The sequence below is a fragment of the Pocillopora verrucosa genome, chromosome 4, assembly GCF_036669915.1.
Source record: "Pocillopora verrucosa isolate sample1 chromosome 4, ASM3666991v2, whole genome shotgun sequence".
Taxonomy (NCBI): domain Eukaryota; kingdom Metazoa; phylum Cnidaria; class Anthozoa; order Scleractinia; family Pocilloporidae; genus Pocillopora; species Pocillopora verrucosa.
The window spans coordinates 8,638,557-8,650,470 of record NC_089315.1 but is presented as its reverse complement, the minus strand read 5'-3'; the positions used below and the strand labels follow the sequence as shown (position 1 = coordinate 8,650,470).

Genomic DNA, 11,914 nt, shown 5'->3' with positions numbered 1-11,914 from the left:
GCCACGAAGATAGCGAGATGCTGAACACAGGAGAACATTTCTGTTCGTTAGCGACCTAAATTGATCGTGAGATCCGAACAATGCAATGTCCTAAGTGCAAAAACACAACTTCCGTAACAGAGCATGCCTTCTGCTTTAAATGTGGCACAAAATTGGAGACAAACGAAGAAACATCGTCGCCTCCTGTTCATAACGTGACGGAAGATGCGAAAGAGTTATCGCGGGAGGCACAGAAATCCAAAGTCGACAACAATTCAGACGCTCCACTTGGTAAGATCTTATCGCTCTTTTCTCCTTTACCTACCTACCAAATCAGGCAAACCCGATTGTCGATCAAAGCGTTCGTTTAGTGAAGAGAAATTTACATGGACAAAAATTATGTCATGAAGTTCTCTTTTATGACTTAAAAATGTTACTTTCACTTTCACATCTCTAAACTTCTTCAGTGCTGGACAATTCATTCTTTAGTTTTCTTTTGCGTTGTTAAAATCACCACGATTAAATGATAATTTCACCTCTCCACTGACGTCAGGTTAAGATATTAGACTCCTCAAAGTAGGTCGAAAGCAACACAGAATTGATTTTGTCTGAATTTAGTTAATTCGCTACCATCGATATTCCGTTGGATGCCTGTGTGCCTGTGTGCCTGTGGCTTTATTGATTTATTGACGTTTATTTAATTTTTAAGTTTGAATTAATTTATTGATTTTCTATTGTAGCAAGTGTAACAATGTTTTAGATTTTATATGCATGTCTCCAATAACATTTTTTTCCTAGCTTTCATTTTGTCTTAGTAATACGTTTGTGGTGGTTTGTGGTGCAATATTTAGCACAGATTGAAACTGAATCAGCTCAGAGCAGAGAGAACATTGAATATTCTTACATACAGTGGTCTCATTTTCACAACACACTGGAAACTCCACCTTCATTCTTGGTATCTGAAGCCTATTATCATTCCAGATTACACCCATTTAAAACTGAACTCATTAGCACTAATTACAGATGGAAATTATGCACAAGTGATAGGCTGCATGACATAGGAAACAAATATTAGTTTGCAGTGAAAAACTTTAGATTGTATGTTTACATCAGGAAAGTAGTCTCATAGAATGGAGCATAGGGTTGAATGACAGCTTGAAAATCATATCCCAAATGAGCAACAGGAAAGAATATGCATTTGGTGCAAATTATAACATGGCTAGAAACATTAATGTAGCAACATGCATCCAAGAGGGATGTACACATGAGAAACAACGTGGTGGCTGGAATAATGTGAAGTTGGATGAGGGAATGAAGGAGTGCCTCAGTGAGATAGTGGATGAGAACTGCATACTTACTTTGCATTAGATTAACCAAGAGCTTTGAATAAGACTTCAAGCTAAGCCATGTACAAAACAGGACAGTTGGAAAAGCTCTTGGCTGTATTACAATACATGTTAAACTTGTGAGGCTACTACTAGCTGATCGAAACAGGCCAGATGTCATCCAAAGTCAGGCTGATTGCAGAACTTTTTCATGATGAACAGAATTATTCATCATTCCATATTTATTGATGAATGCAGATACAGTATATGGACTACTAGAAGCAATGGGCCAACCAAAGTCGGTGAAAGTGCATACAGACAAGTCCTTTGTCAGTGTGGAAGAAATGTGATGATAACTTAAATGGCTGTGTCTCCAGCTGCTGGCTTGGTCCATTACACTTGTATAGTTGGTGGGATGAGCATTCAATGACGAACTTCCTGGCTCAAGCTCAACAGTTACTTAACCCAAATGAGCTGGTGTATATTAAGAGGAAGAAATTGTTGCTACATCATCTTCAACAACCACTATTTCCATTGAAGTGAGACTACATTTGCCTTAATGAATGTTCATCTCTATGTAAAATCATCATTGATAACTCCAAAATTAACACGCTTGTTTATTTTCCAAGCATGATTGCACATTCACTGTAATTAGACTGATTATTGAACTCTGATGAAAATTTATTTTCTGGTAATGAAGAGCAAAAAGTGTAGAATGAATCATGAATGCATAATTTAAATTAAAACAGGTTGTAAACAAATTTGGCCATCACCAATTAAGTAATTAGATATAGCAAAACTCCTTATATTGTTATGTGCACCATGTAGCTATTATGTTCAGTTTTCTGTTGTTTGCAAGAATGACCTTAAGGATGTGGATCTTGGAATCCCAATGCAGTATAAAATCCTTGCTCTAATGCGATTTCATTGTGGTTCTCTGTTATATTTTGTTAGAGTCAATGTTTTGTTTATCTTTAAAGAATGAATATATTACCTCAATACTAATAATTCTTATCATTTTTTGCAGACGAGGGAAAAAGAAAAAGAGAGATTAATACACAAGAAGAAAAACCAGCAAAACGGAAATCTGTTGTTGAATTAGAAAGTGAAGCTGGTGATATTGACACTGTAGCTTTAGAGAGCCTCACTGTGTTGGATCAAGTGGAGGAACAGAAGGGTGTTCCTGCTCCAAATTCTGTAATAGCAGATACAGAAGAATGCTCAACCACCAATACCAGTGCAACAGAAAGTTCCACAGGAAGTGTGCCAGAGACTACAGATAGTTGTGAACCTACAGATGCCACAGGTATTGGCAAATTCAAGATTAAAGTAAAATGAGTAGTAGGAGACTCTGGAGGACATAGGATGAATGCATGCTAAGTTAAAAAAATCAGATGTAAGTCCTTCAGGTAGATTATTTCAGTTCTCTCATCTTCATGGAATTTTACAACAGCCCCAGCTGAACCACCTTTTTCAAATCATTGTTTGTATCAGACAAACCAATTATTTTACTTGGCCAGCACCACAGGTCAACTATCTCCTTGGATACTAGTAAATTTATGACTCAGACAAACTGGTCTCAGTTCTTTCAAAGAGTTTGCAAAGCTTTGTTAATTGTCCCTTAGAAATTCCCTACTCTGGGTGAAGCCACAAATTCACTAAATGAAACCAGTCAGCCAAAAAAACCACCAAATGCACCAGTTAGTATATCACTACCAACCACTCTGATGTACACCTGCAGGCTCAGACTGAGACCCTTCTGTAGCTGTCTTTAATTGGCACATGAAAGATGTGAACTGTAGTAATTAGGCCCACTATCCTGCTGTTTAAACAAACTAAGAGGGTTATGTGTAGAGGTGGCAAACTTCTGTGAAATCTAGACCCAACCTGGACTGAACAGTGAGGAACAAAAGTGTGAGGGCCTATTTTTGTGGCTACTGCCTCTTATATAATAGAGGGCGAAGCCACTATGTTATGGGGATGATTGAGTGAGTGATGGTAAGTAACAGTAGAATCGACCCACTTTTGATGTGATGTTTTCTGGTGGTACATGTACCTATTGTTTTTGTTTTTTTCAGAATATCTTTAGCTCAATAGCCACTAGCCCATTTAATGATGTTGTCCTTGTTTCAGTTATTGCAGTGACGCAGGATAATAAATACCTTGCCAACATTTTAAAATGGTCTCTAGCGATGTGATGAAAAACAAATTCCCTGCAGAAATGTCTTACATAGGTGTGATTTGTGCATCATGAAAACTTAGAAGAAAATTTTTGCCTTTGAAGAGAGAACATTTTACCATCTGAATCAGCAAATTATTTATCAATTGCACCATTTTTTGCTCTAAATCACATCTTTTTCTCAGCCAACGAGGAAGCTTTACTAAAATTCAGCAACCAATTGCTTGTTAAAAGAAACCAATCAAATTGCAGGAAAGTGAAAAACAACTTTTGCAACTTATTCAAACCAGCTAAAAAAAAAACAAAAAAACTTGTACAGACTTCAACATCCTGCATCTGAGCATTCCTCAAATGTGACACAAACCTGTTTATATTGTCTCTTATAACTTGTGATTGCACAGGTTGATACACTGGGATATGTTAATGCCTTTATGTCATAGATGATACAGCATTCACAAAGGACACAATGACTCTCTCTTACTCCTGTCTGATACATAATTAGCATGAATGTGCAATTAAGAGCTCTACTCTACTAGCTTCAAAACCTCTCTTTACATTCTAAGTATGTCACCACCATTAGCAACAGTTATCATGGAAGTCACATCAGAGAGCTGCAAAGCATCAGCAATTAAGGTGACCAAGCCAAGGTGACTGGTCTGATAAGTCCCCATAGTCAGGTCTCACCATGTCTCCATGTGACCTGGCCCCATCCATCGGTATCCAGTCAACTCGCCGACGCCAACTCGCTGACGTATAAAATCGAGTAAAGACGTTGGCGAGTTGGTCCTCAATCCAATATAACTTATTAGAAGTTAAACATGCAGAAAAGTAAACGATATGTAGTAAAAAAACACTGGTGAACATTGGTGAACATTAGACAGAAGCTTAAACATTGGTGAACATTGGTGAACATCACCAATGACTATAACAGCTAAAGACGCAAACGAGATATTATTATTGTGCGACAACAACACCGTAAAGACTCATCATGTCAATCGCTCAGATTTTTTAAAGAAAACTTGTCTTTCTGGACAAGATCTTTAGTAAAAAGCAATTCTTTTTATTTGCAACAAAGTTTATAAGGATCTCAAGGCGAATAAAGCGAAGTAAACATCACCAATGACTCTAACAGCTTCAGACGCGAACGAGTTATTGTGTGACAACAACACTGTAAAGACTCATCATGACAGTCGGTCAGATTTTTTAAGAAAACTTGGCTTTCTAGATAAGATCTTTAGTAAAAAGTAATTCCTTTTATTTGCAACAAAGTTTATAAGGATCTAATGTCAATCGGTCTTATTTATTTAAGTCAAGTCGCTTGGTAAAAAGTCAACGCACAAACGGTGTTGTTGTCACACAATAATTATTGTGTGACAACAACACCGTAAAGACTCATCATGTCAATCGCTGAGATTTTTTTAAGAAAACTTGGCTTTCTAGACAGATCTTTAGTAAAAAGCAATTATTTTTATTTGCAACAAAGTTTATAAGGATCTCAAGGCGAATAAAGCAAAGTAAACATCGCTAATGACTATATCCGCTTCAGACGCGAACGAGATAATTATTGTGTGATAACAACACCGTAAAGACTCATTATATCAATCGCTCAGATTTTTTAAAGAAAACTTGGCTTTCTAAACAAGATCTTTAGTAAAAAGCAATTATTTTTATTTGCAACAAAGTTTATAAGGATCTCAAGGCGAATAAAGCGAAGTAAACATCACCAATGAACAAAATTGGCTGTAGACGCGAATGAGTTGTGTGACAACAACACCGTAAAGACTCATCATGTCAATCGCTCAGATTTTTTAAAGAAAACTTAGCTTTCTAGACAAGATCTTTAGTAAAAAGCAATTCTTTTTATTGCAACAAAGTTTATAAGGATCTCAAGGCGAATCAAGCAAAGTAAACATCGGCAATGACTATATCCGCTTCAGACGCGAACGAGTTATCTCGTTCGCGTCTGAAGCGGATATAGTCATTGGCGATGTTTACTTTGCTTTATTCGATCTTATCTAGAAAGCCAAGTTTTCTTAAAAAATCTGAGCGATTATCATGATGAGTCTTTACAGTGTTGTTGTCACAGTCCCGATAACTGGTTGTGTCCTCGTCGATAACTCGTTCGCGTCTGAAGCTGTTAGAGTCATTGGTGATGTTTATCTTGCTTTATTCGCCTTGAGATCCTTATAAACTTTGCTGCAAATAAAAAGAATTGCTTTTTACTAAAGATCTTGTCCAGAAAGCCAAGTTTTCTTTAAAAAATCTGAGCGATTGACATGATGAGTCTTTACGGTGTTGTTGTCGCCCAATAATTATCTCGTTCGCGTCTTAAGCTGTTATAGGCATTGGTGATGTTCACCAATGTTTAAGCTTCTGTTTGATGTTCACCAATGTTCACCAGTGTTTTTTTTACTAAATATCTTTTACTTTTCTGTATGTTTAACTTCTAATAAGTTGTATTGGATTGAGGACCAATTCGCCGACGTCTCTACTCGATTTTATACGTCGGCGAGTTGGCGTCGGCGAGTTGGACCGTCGGCGAGTTGGACCGTCGGCGAGTTGACCGTAATTCCATCCATTCCCCCCCCTCCTGCCCCATCCAAGCTGCAGCATAGAAGTCACTGTAAAACATGTTAGACTTCTAACACTAGATCTAATATACATGCCACCAGCTAAAGTATGGGAGCGAGTGGAAGAGAAAATTTTGTTGGCAATATCTGGTCAACAAATCAAATTCCTTGATTTTGGGCAGCTTACAAAGGTTATACAGAAAACCCTATTAAAGTATGCCTAAAGATATGGACAATTACTGCGTAAGTAGCTTTACAACAGTTCAAGTATTTAGAATTCCCCTAGATGTGAAAAATATAAAGAATTATGAACATTGCATTACGCATCTCATAATTCATTGATAGATACATGTAGGAAATAGAGTTATTGCCAAAGCTACCGAGAACTGCGGACTCCTCTAACCCTTGTAATACTTCGTTACAAACAGGGGAGACACCAGTAGGGATCGGAGGTGATCAAAACCAAGGAGGCGGCAGTAGCCAGTCTGGTACGAACAGTACGTCTCAGCCATCTGAAGCTGATGGTCAGCCCACGAAGGACGAGGACAGCAATCATGAAAATGAAAGCGGTGGAGATGAAAGTGATACACAGTCAGAGGTAAATCTTGTCATCTGTTGTGTGTAAATAGTGCTTCAAGACGATTAAAATCGTAAGTAAGTGTTCTAAGAATGAAGATGTAGTCTGGCATCTCTTAATTTTTGGTATTGAATAACACTATCATATTCATATTGTTTGTAACTTCAGGAAGAAGAACCATCTCAAAACGCTCCAAAAGCAAAGCCAGGTTCAAAAAAGACTAAACGAAAGGGCAAGGCTCAAAGGGACAGGCATAAAAAGAAAGAAAGGAAAAAGAAAAAGGAAGAGGAAGCACGCGTGAAAATCAAGTATGTATGGTCTTTGAACATCAATTTTGAAAGACAAGTGGGGTCGAGATTCTTAAAAAAAAGTTTACAACATGAATTATGTATCAGCTGATGGTAAGATATTGTTGTCGGACGTAAAGAAATGCCCAATCATAATGACAAAAGTCATGACCTCCATAACAGTGGTACCAACTCACATCAAAAACATTTTCTTTCACGCGATGTCATGGCTTAAATAGTAATTCACTCAGACATACGACTTCTTTCATATGTGATGATGAAATGAAAAATTAAGGCTGGCTCGGAGTAGAAGCCGTGCACAAATTTCTTCTTAAGTCTTACGAATATTGCTTCCTTAAAAGCCTATCTTGAAGTCGATATTAAAATAAGCAAAACTTCATATTATAATTATCCAAGATTCTTTCAAACGAAGTGTTGTTTCTGTCAGAGAACGTTTATCAAGAAAAGTATATCATCAGGCTAATAAAGTATATCACAATTGTTTAATGCCGCCTAATTTAATCCTTGTATGGCAGCGAGAAAAGACAACAAGTAGGGTCACAGCTCGACCAGGGGCTAAAGGGGCAAAAGAACGACAAGGACAGAGACTCTAATACCTTGGGTGATAAGGAGATTGATAACCGCAATGTAAGCTGCGACAGCAAGAAAGAACCAGAGGAGAATAAAGAGTATCTTGCCAAATACAAAGGAAACAAAATGACTGTTGTATTTCATGCCGTTCTTTCACCAAATTTTAAATTTGATGCTAGTCAAGGTGACAGAATTTTTATGAGGTTTGGTGGAGTTCGTTATGGAAATTTCAATGAGAATGTTGCAGCAGTTCATCCAGAAAGGTAGGCCTATGTTTTATTATATTGATTGGCGTTAACGCTACTTGAAAATTTCATAAAACCCGCCTGTATTGTGGTTCATGTATATGTGTGGCGTTTATTTCCGAAAACCCCATTAGTCTTCCTCTTTGTGCTAAAAAAGGTTTTTAGCATTTTATTTTACCATTAGTATGTTAGAGTAATTTTTGATGTAGGATTGTTAATAATTCAGAATTGCATTAGTTTTGTTAGTTTTGCACTATGGGTATGATTCGTCAGCAAAATCTGCGCTATCCTCTACACCAATGAGATGCAAAACCAAAACCAATCATTACTTGGTCATTTGCGCTGGCACTTAAGGGTGTTTGTTTGTTTGTTTTTTACCTCTGGATATGGTTTACAGGTTTCCCGAACAGTCTCATTGGGAAAAAGTGGAATTGATGGCAAAACAGGTCTTAAAGAAACCATACAAAATTATACGTTTATTTAAGCATACGCTGATTCGAATCATGTCATTTTTTACAAACACGTAGGTTGCTTGAAAATGATTTTATCCTGGTTAAGGCACAACTATCTGTACCAGTTGTTGACGCTAATCGCAACATTTCCTACAAGTATATTGTCTTAAAAGCAAAGAGGAAAGATTCAAAAGAAAAAGAGAGGTATGTTTGGGACTACCTTTCAGCTGGAGCTTATACGAACCGCTGCCTCCAAATACCGAAAGATAGGTGCCAAACTGGAGGTATGTTTGTGTTTTTAAATTATTAGCTTTTCCTTTCTTTTGTAAAAAGTACGTATGAAGCACTCCATGGTTTAGACAACCATAATGAGAAACCAGACTGAAAACCATCGTCCTCTCCTCACACTTATCTGTAAGCGCCTACAGAAGATACGTGGACGACATTTATCTCCAGACAACTGGTGAGGAAATGACAGACCAATTCCAACATACAGTGAACAATCTGCACCCTAAGTTGAAGTTTGAAATTGATAAACCAGAAATAACACCCAATGGCTTCCCACTGTCACTTCTTGATAGACGGACGGCAAAAGCTCTTTCGAGTTTTACAAAAACCCAGCAAAGAAACCACTATTTCGACCAAATTGTGCTTTCTGTAAGAAACACTGTTTATTAAATCATGGGTATATACTACAATCAACACTACATCGGGAGCATGTCACGCTTTATGTAAGATCGTTTAAGAGAACACATGAACAAAGAAAATTCTTCCGTAAAGAAACACATCTCAAAGTGCCAAAACTAAGTCTACAAAGGCATCGAGATCAAGACTATCGCATCAGAAAACGACCCCGCAAATCTACGCCTGTTCGAAGAAGTTTTGACTATTTTAGCATATCTTGAGATAATCTTTAGATAATTTTTTATTCATATTTGTACCTTATCATTTATCTTACACAATTTACTCCCCGCATCCTTTCGCTTTTCACACGTTTTTACTTTACATTTGTATTTAAGCCTTACGCGGAGTATTTTTCTTATCCTTGATGATGCCGTGGATTGGCGAAAGTTTGGATTTTTAAAAGATTGTAACATCGATTTTACAGCAGTTTAGAGCCTCATGTGAATTTTTGTCAGTTCTATTAACCTTAATTACAGCATTTACTACTAATTGCTTAAATGATTGACTTCATTGTTCTTTTCTTCACCTGGCAGTGTTCTATCTTTAGGATTGCTTTTAAATACTTAAATTAACTTTAAATTTTAAGAACAAAACAAGTCTCTGTTGACACAAAATAATGATACAAACACTACTGAAAAAATATTGCAGCCAAGATAAATGACCTAGGGTGTTTAGAGTGTTTATTTTTGTATTTTCGGCAACTGTACATAAATCTTTCTCGCACTTTTTTCGTCAAAATTCGTCATTTTCTTCATAAATGAATTAAAATTTTCCTGTTAACCAATTAACCACCGCCTTCATGATCTTTGGACTATGGAAACTGATGGAAACATATCTATTTTTAAACTGAATTTGGTTGTTATTTTGAAAATTAGGTCTATACCAATCTTTATCAAGACCTTTTGAATTAAATTGTTTAAATTTTATTTTCCCAACAGCCGTCTGGCACCAGTACGACGACACAATTTTTTGTCCGCCAGGATGGATTCAAAGTATCCGAAATCTTGTGCCGTTCCTAAGAAGCACAGGTCCTTTGGAAGGCAGAATCATCGCAACGAAAGCGATGTTGCCTCGTTGGGAAGGTTTCAACGAGCATGAAGTTGACACAAATATGACTGCTTGGGAGGCAGTAGGGGTTGTGAATGATTTAGCTTACTGCATGACACAATCGAAGGTTGAAGACTATGGTATCTACACAGGAAATGTTCCATCAGGATATAACTTTAGAAGAGTATGCAACCACTAATGAACTTTTTTGCGTTTCCGAGATTCCGAGTATATATTGTATTTAGGGTTAATTTTATTGGCGGTATGATGTGTGATAAGTAGCCCTTTAACTGCATTGCGCATGCCTCTCCCAATCCGCAACCTATATTAGACTGTTTGGCCGGTTGTTTACACGAGTTGTAACCCAAACCACTGTTTTACGAAAGCAGGGGGCTGACTTAATTAAAGAAATGTTATTTCCGCTGTTAACTTTCGGCCCTGTTGACACTATTCACAACTATTAAATGTTCCGACAAAAGGTTCAGCCAAATTGGAGATTGTTTAGAACGCGGTTTTGTTAAACAACGGCTAAACTTTGTTTCAATAACCGGCCCTTTATCTTTCTTTGTAACATGCATGTAAAATTTTAATCTACTTCTTCATACTTTAAGTGACAGTCATTTGGTACCATTTATTTATTCGCTGCATTTTATTGCTGCGAAAACAGAGTCGGCAATCGTTATTGAAATAGAAAAAACGTCTTTTTCATCTGAAAGAATTGAAACTTTGTGTTGATAAAAAAAAACTTTTTTTGGTTGATTTTAAATCAACTTAGAAAACAAGAGCGTCTATCCTGAAATGGCCCTATTGATGAAAGAGGTTTACCACCTTTTTAGAATGTTATTTGGCTACTGTAACAAACGCCCGCTTCTAGAGCTTGATAGATAAGGTAAACTGGTTTGTCATCTTATCACTCATCGCTCAGATTATTTGACTGTTTGCACGGCTTATCTCTTGGCTCATTGAAGGGTCCCTCTTGTTGTCCAAAACTGTTAAGCTAATGCCTTGTTCGGGGAATGTTATTTTCTACTTACCTATACTTATTCCTAAAGTATTATAGATTATTGATATTAATGATATTTACGGTAGGGAATAGGTGCATTAACGGTAAATTACTTATTTTTCTTTACGTACTAGATTTTGAGGGACTTTTTTATCGAGAAGACTGAAAAGAACGCTGCCTGTAAATCAACACCAGAAGACGCGCGAAGAATTTCTCCCTTAGTATCATCGGTAGCAATTGCCTACCTTATTTCTGTACAAAAAGTCCCTTTAGATCCTAAGGAGTATGAAAAGCTGTTCTCCTCTTTGACTCTTCATGCAGACCAAAATCAAGGAACTTGTTCAGAATTTGACAGGCTTCTCAAACACTTTCCTAGTGAACATTGGCAGTAAGTGCTGTTTAGTTTGAATTTATGTTCTTAAAAAGGAACCTATATCGAATGCTAAACTATATAATTTTTTTTCTGCATGCATCTCTGCATTAACGACGAATATTTCAAGCAGTAATAACAGTGGTCTTTTTGTGTATGTGTGCGTAGGAATATCGGTGAAGCCATTCAAGGTATTTGCAGACATGTGAGCAAGAATCATCGAAATCTCCATGACTGGTTGTTTGCTGTACCACTGGTCCACTTTCTCACTCAAGAATGCGCACCTTTTGACAGCTCTGTATTGCTTACGGAAAAACCTAAGGAAAAAGATGAAACTTGGTGGGGAGCTAATGGATTTGAAACAAAAGCTGTGAGAGAAAGGTCTTTTACAAGGGAGAGGTATTTTCATCCTTTTTTATCGAAGAGTAACTTTTTCTGACGACTTGCGGACTAGTTATGATTGTGGACTATGTCGGGATATGATCACTGGCATAAAATTGAGTTTCAATAAGCAAAACACTTCTACATCCTCCTTACTTGTATACCATCAAAATGCTGTTCTTCCCCTTTGTTTGAAGTTTGTCCTCCTATGTCTTGGTTTGTAA

General features: G+C 37.0%; 1 protein-coding gene across 1 annotated transcript in view; it reads left to right on the top strand.

The window, feature by feature from the left end:
* Positions 1-4: 4 nt before the first annotated feature.
* Positions 5-11,914, top strand: part of LOC131795674 (E3 ubiquitin-protein ligase rnf213-alpha) — a 67,966-nt gene continuing 56,056 nt past the window's right edge. Inside the window, exons 1-9 of the mRNA XM_066166185.1 lie at positions 5-270; positions 2,332-2,610; positions 6,482-6,651; positions 6,799-6,938; positions 7,454-7,771; positions 8,281-8,489; positions 9,828-10,120; positions 11,074-11,327; positions 11,478-11,708. Coding sequence (XP_066022282.1) covers positions 81-270; positions 2,332-2,610; positions 6,482-6,651; positions 6,799-6,938; positions 7,454-7,771; positions 8,281-8,489; positions 9,828-10,120; positions 11,074-11,327; positions 11,478-11,708 — 2,084 coding nt within the window. The 5' untranslated portion in view covers positions 5-80. The remainder of the gene's footprint in view (positions 271-2,331; positions 2,611-6,481; positions 6,652-6,798; positions 6,939-7,453; positions 7,772-8,280; positions 8,490-9,827; positions 10,121-11,073; positions 11,328-11,477; positions 11,709-11,914) is intronic.